General features: G+C 36.6%; 1 protein-coding gene across 6 annotated transcripts in view; it reads left to right on the forward strand.

The window, feature by feature from the left end:
* The window catches only part of fastkd3 (FAST kinase domains 3), a 22905-nt gene that overhangs the window by 749 nt on the left and 6302 nt on the right, over positions 1-15854 (forward strand). For 3 of the 6 annotated variants that reach the window (XM_016508524.1, XM_016508523.1, XM_016508522.1), the window contains exons 2-3: positions 9183-10632; positions 11089-11177. In XM_016508524.1, coding sequence (XP_016364010.1) covers positions 9192-10632; positions 11089-11177 — 1530 coding nt within the window. In that variant the 5' untranslated portion in view covers positions 9183-9191. Of the gene's footprint in view, positions 1-9182; positions 10633-11088; positions 11178-12207; positions 13696-14151; positions 14241-15854 lie in introns of those variants that run through there. The other 3 variants (XM_016508526.1, XM_016508525.1, XM_016508521.1) reach the window with 3 other exon arrangements.

Here is a 15854-nt window from a genome sequence, read left to right on the forward strand (position 1 = left end):
GTGTGTGTGTGTGATGTTGGTGTGTGTGTGTGTGTGGGCGCATCACTGATTTGTTGACTCCTCCCTCTTTTTGTGACCGGCATCAATGTATCTTGCTGCTAGTAAGATACAATCTTGTTTTACACCTAATAAATATTGAAGTTGTGTTTTCTTGTTTAACATTTTGAAGTCAGGGCAAAGTGTTTCAAATTTTGATAAGGAAATTAACTTGATAGTTAGTGCAGCTGGTGAGGAAGTGTTGCTCTGTCTCCACTTCCCCATGATTACAGTATGGGCAGACGCGGCTCTCTTTGGGCAGCCAGTGCTGTCGATATCTGCCCGTCTCTATAGTCAGAATATGACTGCTCAGTCTGTACCTCGTCATTTGTCAAATTTACAGTCTTTCACTGTACTCAGATATTCTGCAGTTGTGTAATCTCTATTTAGGGCCAAATAACATTCAAATTTACTTTGTTTTTCTGTTGTTTCATTCCAATAGGTTAGATAATTTTCTTTTTGTGCTTTTATAATTTGATTGGGCGGTATTTTGTGGATGAATATTTCAGAGTCCTGATGCTGGATGTTGTTAGTCATGTTAGTTTGTTTTTGCAGCTTCAGGACCATCTGAATCAGGGGACTTTTTTCAGGGTTCACTTCATGGTTTTTAAGGGCTTTAAAATGGTAAGAGTTGGGGTCACTCATTTTTAGGTGTTTCCAAAATTTGATGGCTCTGACAGGCATCAATGTATCTTGCTGCTAGTAAGATACAATCTTGTTTTTCACCTAATAAATATTGAAGTTGTGTTTTCTTGTTTAACATTTTGAAGTCAGGGTAAAGTATTTCAAATTTGGGATAAAATGTGCTTCTAATTTCTTCAAAGTGAGGGCAGCTGGTGAGGAAGTGTTGCTCTGTCTCCACTTCCCCATGATTACAGTAAGGGCAGATGCGGCTCTCTCTGGGCAGCCAGTGCTGTCGATATCTGCCCGTCTCTATAGTCAGAATATGACTGCTCAGTCTGTACCTCGTCATTTGTCAAATTTACAGTCTTTCACTGTACTCAGATATTCTGCAGTTGTGTAATCTCTATTTAGGGCCAAATAACATTCAAGTTTACTTTGTTTTTCTGTTGTTTCAGTCCAATAGGTTAGATAATTTTCTTTTTGTGCTTTTATAATTTGATTCGGCTGAATTTTGTGGATGAATATTTCAGTGTCCTGATGCTGACTGTTGTTAGTCATGTTAGTTTGTTTTTGCAGCTTCAGGACCATCTGAATCTGGGGACTTTTTTCAGGGTTCACTTCATGGTTTTTAAGGGCTTTAAAATGGTAAGAGTTGGGGTCACTTATTTTTAGGTGTTTCCAAAATTTGATGGCTCATTTCTCAATGCATATTAGTAGAGGGTATTGGCCTAATTCTTCCCTGCATGTGTTGTTCGGTGTGTTCCTCTCTGTACTCTGAGGATACTCTTACAGAACTCTGCATGCAGGGCTTCAATCAGATTTTTGTCCCATCTTTCAAATTCGTGATTTAAGAGAGGACCCCACACTTCACTTCTCTCTCTCTCTCTCTTAATTTTTATTTATTTATAGTAACTAACTAACCTGGGCCCAGTCGCATAAGAAACATAATGGCTAGTGACATGTTAAAGGACTAGTTTGTCCAAATCGCAGTTAGCCATGGAATAGTGGAATCAGTCATACTTTTCTGATTCAAATTAGACCACCTAGAGACTGAGCTGCTGCTTCTGTCTCTTGTAAGTGTTTGTGCATATGCGTATATTAATTGGGGATGGCCGATATGGACTTAAAACTATATAATAATATTTTCTGGTGTTTATTGTGATATCAATGACGATTTAAGACAATTCCCCGTTGTTTTTGGCAACAAGTGATAGCTGCATGCAGTCTTGAGAGCCTCAGAAACACAAGCATTGATCTAAAAGTATAACCTACCCATCATCAACCCAAACAATTCTGTATTTTTTCATGCTCTCATGGTGCAAACAGCAAAAGTAACAATTCCAAGCATGTCTTCAGTTAGGTTACAAAATTATAAAATAGTGCAAATAAAAACTAATAAAGTAATAAACATGTTAATGTAACCTGATAAAGTAACCAAATTCATTGTGAAACAGTCAATGATGCATTTATAAATTTGTAAAAAAAAAAAAAAAAAAGATTCAAAAGGTAACAGTCCCAACTCTGTCTCTAGTTAGGTTACAAAATAGTGCAAATCACAACATGATAAATTAAAAATAAATTAACAAATGAAATTTCAATAAAAGTCCAATTAAAATATAAACGCTGATATACTCTTATTGTAAACAAAATGTGGAGATGAGGCTGACATGAAAATGTTCAGTGCAAGGTATAAATGTTCAGTAGTGCAAGGTATAATACATATACTAGTAAAAATGTGATTCAGGAAAAAGAGCCTTTCAAAAAGAGAACAGGGCTCACATCTTAAGATTTTTGGTCAAGAATACAAACATATCCACTGTAGTTTGTTTCAGAATCTTTTGATATGTTACTAGGGATGCACCGAAATGAAAATTCTTGGCCGAAGCCGAACAAAATGAAACACTGGGCCGAAGGCCGAATACCGAACACGGTTTTTCAAATTTTCTTCCCCCATGTAGGCCTATTTTGCCTTTTTTTTTTCACCATTGCATAAATTCAATAGCCAAAATGTGCTTTTTACTGTTTTGTCCTGCTTTTCAAATAAAAAATACAATTACAAAAGACTTCTTTTAAAACATTAGAATATATTACAGATGCCAATTTGAACACTATGTGTGAATGTTATAATAAATGTATTAATAGAGCTGTTGTAGGGTAATTATTATTATCATTATTATTGTCTTTTTAATTTTATTTTATAGAACAACAGTAAAATTACAATACTATAATTTATGAATGTTGATGGAGTTACTTTTTCTCGGCTTTTATTTTGGCAGAAACCCGCAGGAAGATCTCAGTGCTTCTTTTTGTTGACAACAGCATGCAGATTTATAAATGATTCTCATTACGAATTTGGGAAGATGTTTGTTGCACGTATCACATTGTCACATAACTTAAAAAAATTCACAAAAATGTTACTGAGCAACTGACGAGTAAGTAACAGTTTCAGTGCAGATTTTCCTCGCGCTTTGGACTTTGAACCCTGGCGCCGCGAGCTTGTGCAGCGCTGTCAGAATACATGCAATTCGTGCGTGCATTAGAAAATATAACATTCTGCAGTTTATTTACTAATCGTTTGAGGCCATTTCGCGATTTCAATCATCATACAGTAGCCTAACCACCAGCATCAGCCACCTCTTCTTCTCATCGGAGACATGCGATTCAGAACAGTCTCTCGCTGTCGGTGCTTCGTGCTTATAATGATTTCTGCGTCTTTCTCTTGATAGTTTTTAATACTTTCACACTGCCGACATGTTTGCTGCATTAGTGCGTGCCTCTGTTTGATCGCTTTAGTCATTGTTCGGTACATATGATTCGGCCTTTTCGCTTATTCGGCCGAACACCGAAAGAGATTTTTTTGCTGTTTTCAGCCGAATATTCGGTGCATCCCTAGTTACTACATTCCACCAGTAGAATACACTTCTCTGAGGGTGTACTTCCGGCAGGGATACACAAGTACTTTTTTGCAAAACAACTAATATTAGGGAAATTCACCTTGCTCTCACCATCTGCCAGTAGACTACAGAAGTAGTTTGTCTCATTTTTCTGTGTGTCAGAAAGACTGATCAGCTCAGCAGCTGGTTTCTTGAAAAAGCTTCCAAGGCATGATGATTCAGTCACGAGTTTGTGCAGAGAAAGGCCAAGTTCTGTTTGAGCATCTTTGAGTGCTCGCTGCTTTTTTCAGCTGTGCAGTGGCCATAGCAAGACAGTCTTGTCCACATGTTCAGAGTGACTGCTTTTAGTATATTAGCTCCATTGTCTGTTGTCAGGCACAACTGTTTCTCCTTGTCTAAAATCTAAATCTAGTCTAAATCCCATTCTTGAGGAAACTGCTTCAGGCCACTTGAAATGTTTTCACCCGTGTGGACAGCATTGTTTGTAACCTACCACAGCACCCCAGGTGAAAAAAAAGTACACTTCTATAATGTACTTAAAGTGCTCTATTTGTGCACACTAATTTTGTACTTAATATAGTAAAAATGATTCTTTAGTACTTCTTAAGATAAACTTAAGATCATCTAAGTGTTAACTGCAATTTTGGAACACCGTGAATATGAACTAAAATCCACTTTTAACATACTATCTCTGTATTTAAAAAATTTATTTAGTCACCACTTGAGTGTACTAGTGTATGGAAGATGGTTCAAGTGTACTACAAGTGGTAACTAAATACAGAGATAATATGTTAAAAGCACATTTTAGTTCATATTCATGGTGTCCCAAAATAGCACAATTGAGTACACATAGATGATCTTAAGTTTATCTTAAGAAGTACTAAATAATCATTTTTAGTATATTAAGTACAAAATTGTGTGTGACAAGTGTGTGAAAATAGAGCACTTTAAGTACATTATGGTAGTGCACTTGTTTTTCACCTGGGACTCTTCATACATCGCTGACTGAGCTGTATCGGAGAAATACTTCCTTGAAAGCATGTTATGTCTTGCTTCCAGTTTATGGATAATTTGCTTGAATCCTTCCTTCTCGACAGTTTGGAATAGCAGCATGTCTTTTGCCAAATAAAACGCCTTTGTCTCTGGCAATTCTGTCCATAGTTTACTTGGTACACCCAAGTAAACTATGTGGTACACCCATTAGTTTACTTTACCCTAAAAAGGGTAAACCCATAAAGAGACATCAGAAAATTAATTTAATGCTATTTTTCATCTTATTGGGACTCAATACAATTTCATGATATTTTTCAAAACTTGACTCTTATATTTTATTTTAATGTTGTATCCCCCAGGGTATGTTGCTCCTTTGGGGGTATAAATTCACTGGAAACAACACTTGTTTATCAATGCTTGTTACAGCATGGTTGTAATTCCTGAATGTTTTGGAGTACAGACCAAACGTTGGTCTCTTTTTAAAGAAGACACATAGCAGATTATTGCTGAAGGGAAAGCATTTCAAAAAAAGAAAGTAGAAAAAAGTTATAAAAGTTTAGGTTTACAGTAAAGATAATGTAGTATACTAATTGTTTTTATTTTATATAAAATACATCTTTTATAAAATATGTTGCACTCTAAAATTGCTATAAAATCAAAGCCATGTGTCAAACAGATTTATGTTCCAAATTTGAAGTTGATATCACAAAAACTGTGGTTCCTGTGAGATTTTCTTCGGGCACTATACCAAAAATAACCACTGGGATACACCCAAACTCTATTGAATTTTTCTAATGCAGTTTTCTGTTACAAATCAATCATTTTCTGTCACAATATCACATCTATTACAAAACAGTCACCAAATATGGAATCTTGACTGTCAGACCTTTCCAACGATATGTGTTTTGTCAAGATTACAAAAAGATTTGATTTTCTAAAACACAAGCCACAAAGTCACACAGTCTATATGTATGTTTTGTATCTTCATTTATACCTCTAAAAGGGCGACGTATCCCCTGAGATGCAAACATTTAGAGACAGATTACAAAAAATATAAGCATTTAATTTATAAAATTTCAATGTAAACCTAATAAGTAGGGGTGTGCGATATATATCGTCTGCGATAATATCGTAATTGTTGTTTTAACGATGTGCAATTTGACATTATCGAGTATTTTGCAAAAACCAAACAAAACACCTACAGAGTGCACGCATACATTACGTGATGAAGTCTAGTGAGTTAAACAGTGCACGTGCGCATTTAGAGAGTGTTCTTTCAATGCATGATTCAGTCTATTAAAATGCATTAAGAAAGATCACAAAATTCAAGATATGGGGGCAGAAAATGTACATATTTATATCATTTCATATAGTTAAAATCACTCGAAGAGTGCCGTTTTTTTTTTTTTTTCAAAAATAAGTATGATTACAAATGTGATACTGATTTTATACAACAGTTCAATAAACAATAAGTTAATATTAAGAGACTTACGTTTTAGACATCATATTGCCTGTTTTTGCTCTATTTCGCCAACCAAAAATAATTCCAAACAGCCACCACAGAACAGTTTTGCATCTCTGAGCATTGACGGTGTTTCGTTCCTGAATGAATCAACCGTTTAAATGATTCGGTTCAATCGCAATGACTCACTTGTTTACAGTGACTTGCTGCCACCTACTGGCGATTTTAATTTCACATTTAAAGTATTGAATTATCTTTTCATTTTTAAAATAATTTCAAACATCAGTATTCAATGTTTTATGTTTAAAATATCAAAACATTATGCATTTGTAACTGCAGGTTAAAGCACTCCATGTCCCTCTGAGCTGAATTAAATGGTGTGCAAATACATCTAAATGCCACTTCAGATGCAACTTCTGGAAAGATTAATTTGGTTGATACTGGTTTCATTTGTTTGGTAACAGCCTAAATGTCTTATTCTAATTGACTGATTAAACGTAACAATTTGACTCAAAAGATGCACACTTTTAGAAAAAAATGGCTTTATTAAAGGTAAAAATGCCCATGAAAGGTAAAAATCAATTTAAACTTATATATGAAAAGATTAATTTCTGTTCACTGATGTGAACTGACCACACAGAATGAAGAAAATCAAAAACTGCAGCTGTCCATGGTGGTCAGATATCAGCACAATAACACACTCGGCAAAATATCGTCTAATTATCGTTATCAAAATTATCCCAAAAAATATTGAGATCTTTTTTTCTCAATATCGCACACCCCTACTAATAAGCTAATGCTGAACAACAGGTTTTTAAACAGGTAAGTCCCCTCCAACGTGTGAAAATATGTGAACTAGATCAAGTTTTATCGGAGGGTGAGTAGATTTCCCACTACAATTTTGCAGTTTTACACCCATGCTACACCCATGCAGTTTTAAATGCTGCCCGTGAGCTATACAAAGAATGGAGAAACAGAAGTCACCTCATCTAAATATTCACAACAAACATCCTTTCAAGATGAAAGCAAGAAATGAGACCTATGCTTTCACTGCTTCTCCCCCCAGCTTCTCAAATGTTTGTATTCCCCAGGATACGTTGCCCCTTTTAGGGTTAAGGAAAACAATTAGCAAATGCACTTGGCAATTTTCGTCTGAGTAGGAATTTTCTTAACTTTAGACCTTCACATTGGTGTCTCTGTCTCCAAGTGCATCTTTAGACTTTCTTTATACGCTAGTTTGTGTTTGAGACGGTGTAACACTGTGTTTCCACCCTTTTATAACCATAGTTTTTTTTTGGCAAACTTTGCATATTTTGGTCGTTTGCTTCACATCTGATTTTCAGTTACCAAACTAGTTCCAGATTGTAGAGGTAGCTCCTCCTCAGCTTCACGTCCGCCTTCCGCCATACTTGTTTTCGCGTTGCACATGAGCTGCAAATGGTTCTCACACAGAAATACTTCATCAACTAGACTTTGTTGTTATTCTTATTGTGGGGAGAATTTCTACCTGTATATGTGGCCCAGTCGGTAAAAACTAAAGTGGCATAATTTAATTATGAGATAAAGTATATCAAAGTAGTCATAGCCATAAATATGATGAAAATAGGTTATGTGTGTTTATCGCTGTAAATTATTATATCATGAGATTTGAGATAAAGTCCTCAGTATTTCATTTATAACTTCATAAATACTAAAATTTACTGAAAACTATTTTATTGACAATTTGTTTTAATTACTTTGTGCAAAAAATACTGAAGGTTGGCTTCATAAACATTGAGTTCAATCGTCTCTGGGTTTACTTTCGGTGCAGGAACACCTGCTGATTCTCATATCATTCAGTTCAGAACCTTCTTTTCTACCATTAGAAAGTGCAAACAGACCTTAATATCAATTCACACAAGCGCAAATCAGGTCAGTGCTGGGAAAGTCAAGAAAATTGTGACTTCAGCCGGCGTCCGATTATTATTATAATTTTTTTTTTGTGGCATCACTGAAATGTCAAAAACACCTTAATTGTTTTGTAACTCAACATTCTGCCAAGATAAATTGTTAATTGTTGTTACAATTAAGCTCTTGTGGTACACCCATTCATTTCAATGTTTTTGTGCTTTTTAGACATGCGCATCATAATAAACCTGTTTTACAAAATCTTTTCATAAATGTGTCATGTATCACCGAAAATGGGAGAATTACAGCTTTAATGTGGTATTTGGCACATAGTTAGGATGATTATGGTTCAAATGTGTTGCAGATTTAAATATTAGCTTGTCTTTATATTGGAACTTCTCAAAAACATGGTTTTCTGAGCCCGAGATTGTCTTTGAAATGGTCTTGTTCAGTCAATATTAAAGATATCGAGGTTATATTTTCACATAATGTCCTTTAGGATGATTTTATTTAGAAAACATAAAGAAAAAAAAATTACATTATATAGGTTTCTACAGACTTGGTCACATATCACAAACGATATCGCCTATCCCTAAAATTAATGTATGATTTTGTGAGATTCACAGAGCTGTTCTCTTTGTAGTAAAGGGGATGTCAGAAAAATGTCACACTTTAGTTGCATCCTGCTTCATGTAGTACAATTAATCCAGTTAGGATAGTTCTTAGGACAAATGTTCCTTGTGTTATTACCTAGGTAATGGTTACAGTTTATCATTGTGCAACTTGGGAAAGAGTCCCCCCGCCACCAAAAAATAAAAAATAAATAAAACAATTATGTATGCTATATATTTCAGGAAAAATGGACAAAATATTTATTTTATATTTCTAATGAATTAATTTAAAAAAACAACAACAACAAACTTGTTTAATAATGGTCCTCAAAGAATTATTCAACCACATAATGGAACAAACCATGCAGTACAGCCAGCTGCCTATAAAGGGCAAGCATAGACAGACAAGGTAGCATTGCAGTTTGTGATTCAGCAGAACATTTTTGTCCATAAAATGCCAATTCTGTGGTCGGCAATTAATTTAACCCTTTTGTTTGACATATGCTGAAGGCTTGAAGGACAGAGTGAGAAAACAAGGAAGCATCAGTTTAAGTTTTGAGACTCATCAATAGAAACCTTACTTGACCTTAAAACAGAAACATTTCTGATTACAATTTCAGTAGATCATGATGTTTAACTTTAACTTACATGTTCTTTCTTTTGTTGTGACTGTAGATTAAGGATATGATGGCACTTTTTATGATGGCCAGACCACTGGCACTGAGGCTGCATTTCCTGAGCCATTTGAATGACCAGATCCTTCCATCACTGAAAGCATGTGTTGGTAAGCGTCTGTCTTCTCCTGGTCTCCGAACCTCTACTGTCTGCTTTCCCACATGTTCCAGCCTCAGTCCAAGGGGTGTATGCACCACAGAACGAGACGCAATGTTCCTTGTTGCTGGATCTGTTCGCCCTTACCAGGAGCTCCTCCCCAGTGGAAGTGGTCTGTCTTTGTTGCACCACCTGACTTCTGATGAGGACCACACATTTATGAAACGACTCACCTCCTGTACTTCATCTCAGCAAGTTCTTCGTCTCTTGCGATCTTACCCTCTCCTCTCAGGTGCAGCAGCAGCATCTATACTTCACCGACTGGCAGACTTGGAGCATGATTCCGCATGTGGTCTTTGGAAACCAGAGACACTGCTATCAGATGCGGGCCTTAATAAACTTTGCCAAACACTGGAGCATGATTCAGCCAGATTACAGGATGAGGTAGTGGTTAGAGCTCTCCTGGGCTGTACACGTCTCTACCTTGACCCTCAGAGCCGCCTAGTGCTAAGGCTGGTGTTCGAAAGTCAAAAGAGACTGAATTTGGAACGGCTCAGTGTTGAAGTGCTATGTGGGTTATCAAGGGCTTTATTTGCATTGGAAGGCCCTAACAGTGGCATGATAAAACAGGCTATGAGTCAGCTCCAAAATAAAGATACAGCTCAATGGAATACGGCAGAGCTAGTTGCTGTTTACTCTATGCTAGCAACTGGTTTGGGTGAAGATGGATGCTATCTGGAGCTTCTAAATGAAATGAATGCTCAGGCACTTCAATTAGTGCAACAAATGGGCCCAGGGGCGATTAGCGAAATTCTAGGTGCTTTATTCAAATTGAGACATAAGGAAGCATTACCACTTGTAATTGCACTTTGCAAGCAAGCTGTCCATCATGTGCAAAACTTTGCAGATCCAGAACTGATTGTGGTGTTGTCAGCACTTATGCACTATGGACACAGTGACCACTTTCTTGTGGAAGCTCTTGAGCGCCATGTGCCCAAGGTTGCCTTTACTGCTCATGCAGAAACCGTAACCAAGGTGATGCAGTTTTTCCGGCGATGGCGCATTCTTTCTCCGCCTGTTTTTAACACGGTGGCTGAGAGTTTTGTGTATCGTGCAGAGGAGTACTCGACGTGGCAGGTGTCACAACAGATAGCTGCACTGGGAGTTTTGGGATACCTGCCACCTGATGCTGGGAGATTGTTCCGAAAGGTGGAGTCTGTTTTGCATGCCCGGTTTTCCCAATTTCAGCCCAGAGCCCTGCTAGACCTACTGTATGCCTGTACCCTTCTACAGAGATACCCACTTAACTTTGTCTCAAAAGTCTTCAGCCCTTACTTCATGCAACAACTACAGGGTGAGAAACAATTAAACATTTTCTATACAGTACCTGGGTTCAATTTTCAAGAACATTCAAGATTAATTGATCACTTATTTTAATGTCAATTGATTAATTAATCATTACGATTAATACGGAATAATGATATTTGGAGTTCTCCATGTTCATATACACGTGGCTTACTTATAAATTGTTTAAATATGCTCAAATATGAGTATTGGTATTTAGCTAATAATTTAAATGTAATTCTTTAATTTATTACTATAATTAGTGTATGGTATAGAAAATACAGATTGGTTGTTGTGAAACGGTGATTTCACCATCTACTTGCATAATTACTGAACATATTTATGCTGAAATTGGTTAATAGACAATAGAAGCTTAATTCTTTAAAAATGATTTAGCACTTAAACATTAACATCTCTATGCAATATACTGAACTTTATAAATATATTTTCCATCTCTCTTTTGAAGGGGAGGAGGGCAGTGGGATAGATCACAGAGTGCTTGCACAGCTGACCCAACTTTACATGACTGTAAAGCTCGAGTGTCCATTTTATGATGTGAGTGAAACTGCATTATTATTATAATTTTTTTTACTATGCTTAAGACTTGATGCTGTTTTATACCAAATGTGATGTGAAAAATGAAACAAATTCCAAACAAATGGTTCTTTCACACCGAGCAAATGGAATCGCTGTCAGGCTGAAAGAAATGTAACATTCATGTCAGTACAATAGAGGGCACAACATACATCACCTTTCAGCTAGGGGTGGGGGGCAATGAACACATTCACGGTTTTGTCTTATGTTGGTTAATGGTCAAATAACTTGCACGTAAACAATTTAAATATGTTTTTTAGTAAATGTTTTATTTACAGTGCAGGGCTGTTTGATTTTGTCAATTATATTGTGATTGTTTAGTCATATATTACTATTTGAAATTATAGTTTTTTTTTTTTTTTGGTAAACCCCAGGGCCGGATTGACCTCTTTTTGTGACATAGGCAAAACACATTTTTGGGCCCCCCTTCACTATTAATATAATAGGCCTAATATTACCACCCAAGCAAACAAAAATATTTCTTAATCAGTGGAAACTTTATAGTGTTTTCTATTCATTGTGCAACTTGGGAAAGAGTCCCCCCGCCACCAAAAAATAAAAAATAAATAAAACAATTATGTATGCTATATATTTCAGGAAAAATGGACAAAATATTTATTTTATATTTCTAATGAATTAATTTAAAAAAACAACAACAACAAACTTGTTTAATAATGGTCCTCAAAGAATTATTCAACCACATAATGGAACAAACCATGCAGTACAGCCAGCTGCCTATAAAGGGCAAGCATAGACAGACAAGGTAGCATTGCAGTTTGTGATTCAGCAGAACATTTTTGTCCATAAAATGCCAATTCTGTGGTCGGCAATTAATTTAACCCTTTTGTTTGACATATGCTGAAGGCTTGAAGGACAGAGTGAGAAAACAAGGAAGCATCAGTTTAAGTTTTGAGACTCATCAATAGAAACCTTACTTGACCTTAAAACAGAAACATTTCTGATTACAATTTCAGTAGATCATGATGTTTAACTTTAACTTACATGTTCTTTCTTTTGTTGTGACTGTAGATTAAGGATATGATGGCACTTTTTATGATGGCCAGACCACTGGCACTGAGGCTGCATTTCCTGAGCCATTTGAATGACCAGATCCTTCCATCACTGAAAGCATGTGTTGGTAAGCGTCTGTCTTCTCCTGGTCTCCGAACCTCTACTGTCTGCTTTCCCACATGTTCCAGCCTCAGTCCAAGGGGTGTATGCACCACAGAACGAGACGCAATGTTCCTTGTTGCTGGATCTGTTCGCCCTTACCAGGAGCTCCTCCCCAGTGGAAGTGGTCTGTCTTTGTTGCACCACCTGACTTCTGATGAGGACCACACATTTATGAAACGACTCACCTCCTGTACTTCATCTCAGCAAGTTCTTCGTCTCTTGCGATCTTACCCTCTCCTCTCAGGTGCAGCAGCAGCATCTATACTTCACCGACTGGCAGACTTGGAGCATGATTCCGCATGTGGTCTTTGGAAACCAGAGACACTGCTATCAGATGCGGGCCTTAATAAACTTTGCCAAACACTGGAGCATGATTCAGCCAGATTACAGGATGAGGTAGTGGTTAGAGCTCTCCTGGGCTGTACACGTCTCTACCTTGACCCTCAGAGCCGCCTAGTGCTAAGGCTGGTGTTCGAAAGTCAAAAGAGACTGAATTTGGAACGGCTCAGTGTTGAAGTGCTATGTGGGTTATCAAGGGCTTTATTTGCATTGGAAGGCCCTAACAGTGGCATGATAAAACAGGCTATGAGTCAGCTCCAAAATAAAGATACAGCTCAATGGAATACGGCAGAGCTAGTTGCTGTTTACTCTATGCTAGCAACTGGTTTGGGTGAAGATGGATGCTATCTGGAGCTTCTAAATGAAATGAATGCTCAGGCACTTCAATTAGTGCAACAAATGGGCCCAGGGGCGATTAGCGAAATTCTAGGTGCTTTATTCAAATTGAGACATAAGGAAGCATTACCACTTGTAATTGCACTTTGCAAGCAAGCTGTCCATCATGTGCAAAACTTTGCAGATCCAGAACTGATTGTGGTGTTGTCAGCACTTATGCACTATGGACACAGTGACCACTTTCTTGTGGAAGCTCTTGAGCGCCATGTGCCCAAGGTTGCCTTTACTGCTCATGCAGAAACCGTAACCAAGGTGATGCAGTTTTTCCGGCGATGGCGCATTCTTTCTCCGCCTGTTTTTAACACGGTGGCTGAGAGTTTTGTGTATCGTGCAGAGGAGTACTCGACGTGGCAGGTGTCACAACAGATAGCTGCACTGGGAGTTTTGGGATACCTGCCACCTGATGCTGGGAGATTGTTCCGAAAGGTGGAGTCTGTTTTGCATGCCCGGTTTTCCCAATTTCAGCCCAGAGCCCTGCTAGACCTACTGTATGCCTGTACCCTTCTACAGAGATACCCACTTAACTTTGTCTCAAAAGTCTTCAGCCCTTACTTCATGCAACAACTACAGGGTGAGAAACAATTAAACATTTTCTATACAGTACCTGGGTTCAATTTTCAAGAACATTCAAGATTAATTGATCACTTATTTTAATGTCAATTGATTAATTAATCATTACGATTAATACGGAATAATGATATTTGGAGTTCTCCATGTTCATATACACGTGGCTTACTTATAAATTGTTTAAATATGCTCAAATATGAGTATTGGTATTTAGCTAATAATTTAAATGTAATTCTTTAATTTATTACTATAATTAGTGTATGGTATAGAAAATACAGATTGGTTGTTGTGAAACGGTGATTTCACCATCTACTTGCATAATTACTGAACATATTTATGCTGAAATTGGTTAATAGACAATAGAAGCTTAATTCTTTAAAAATGATTTAGCACTTAAACATTAACATCTCTATGCAATATACTGAACTTTATAAATATATTTTCCATCTCTCTTTTGAAGGGGAGGAGGGCAGTGGGATAGATCACAGAGTGCTTGCACAGCTGACCCAACTTTACATGACTGTAAAGCTCGAGTGTCCATTTTATGATGTGAGTGAAACTGCATTATTATTATAATTTTTTTTACTATGCTTAAGACTTGATGCTGTTTTATACCAAATGTGATGTGAAAAATGAAACAAATTCCAAACAAATGGTTCTTTCACACCGAGCAAATGGAATCGCTGTCAGGCTGAAAGAAATGTAACATTCATGTCAGTACAATAGAGGGCACAACATACATCACCTTTCAGCTAGGGGTGGGGGGCAATGAACACATTCACGGTTTTGTCTTATGTTGGTTAATGGTCAAATAACTTGCACGTAAACAATTTAAATATGTTTTTTAGTAAATGTTTTATTTACAGTGCAGGGCTGTTTGATTTTGTCAATTATATTGTGATTGTTTAGTCATATATTACTATTTGAAATTATAGTTTTTTTTTTTTTTTGGTAAACCCCAGGGCCGGATTGACCTCTTTTTGTGACATAGGCAAAACACATTTTTGGGCCCCCCTTCACTATTAATATAATAGGCCTAATATTACCACCCAAGCAAACAAAAATATTTCTTAATCAGTGGAAACTTTATAGTGTTTTCTATCGCAATAAGCGCTTGCGTTCAGTCAATAACAATTGAATGTAGTTCTTAATTTGTTTGAGGACTGAGAAAGATCATTCCATTAATAGGCGCGGCGACGTGGCCACATAACCACTTCGGGAGTTATTTCTCTAATAATTTAAATTTTTTTTATTATTTTATTCATTGGGAAATCCTGATGAGGCAAGTAAATCAGCATCTGTCAGGTGTCCAGCTCATGTTCTGCAAAGGTCTGCATACTGTCTGTGTGACTGTTTGGATGATGAAAATGGTAGTTGGTAATGTAATCTAGGTACCTCATTTTAGGTACATTTTTAGATTACTTTTTTTATCTAACTTGTTTTAAACTTACAAAATAAGCATACTGTACAACACTAATGTAAAATAAAAATAAAATATTAAATTTTTTGTATATCAACATCATAAAATTAAACACTGCATTACACCAGGGTTTCCCATACTGGTCTTAATATAAGAACTGTAATAGTTTGTGAGTTGTCAAAAGCTAATTATTAAATCATGAAAATGTAAAAATAAATAAATATTTTAACACTAAAAAAAAAAAAAATTTTATTTGTTTACCTCCAAGTCAGTGTGACCATTAATTAACAGAGAACTGTAAACATGCAAATGTGTTCCTCAGAGATATTTCAACTAAATTATTTTAGGTTTGGCTGATAAAAAATGTTTGGGAATCCCTTGATTACATGAACAAACATTAGTAGACATGACATTACACACCCAAAGTCTTCCAGGTTTGAAATATTTTTGTTCAAACTTCCAGAATCAACAGCTACTGAATATTACTGGACATTATGGTGACATAGCGTTTCACAGCCATACATCACCATTAAAGGGATAGTTCACTCAAAAATGAAAATTCTGTCAGTAATCACTCACCCTCGTGTCGTTCCAAACCCGTAAGACCTTTGTTCAACTTAGGAACACAAATTAAGATATTTTTGATGAAATCTGAGCAAGGGAACTACCACGGTCTAGGCACAGAAACGAATATGAACGTAGGTCTTTTGGGTTTGGAATGACATGAGGGTGAGTAATTAACA

This window comes from Sinocyclocheilus rhinocerous, unplaced genomic scaffold (assembly GCF_001515625.1).
Source record: "Sinocyclocheilus rhinocerous isolate Xijiao unplaced genomic scaffold, SAMN03320098_v1.1 scaffold1075, whole genome shotgun sequence".
Classification (NCBI taxonomy): domain Eukaryota; kingdom Metazoa; phylum Chordata; class Actinopteri; order Cypriniformes; family Cyprinidae; genus Sinocyclocheilus; species Sinocyclocheilus rhinocerous.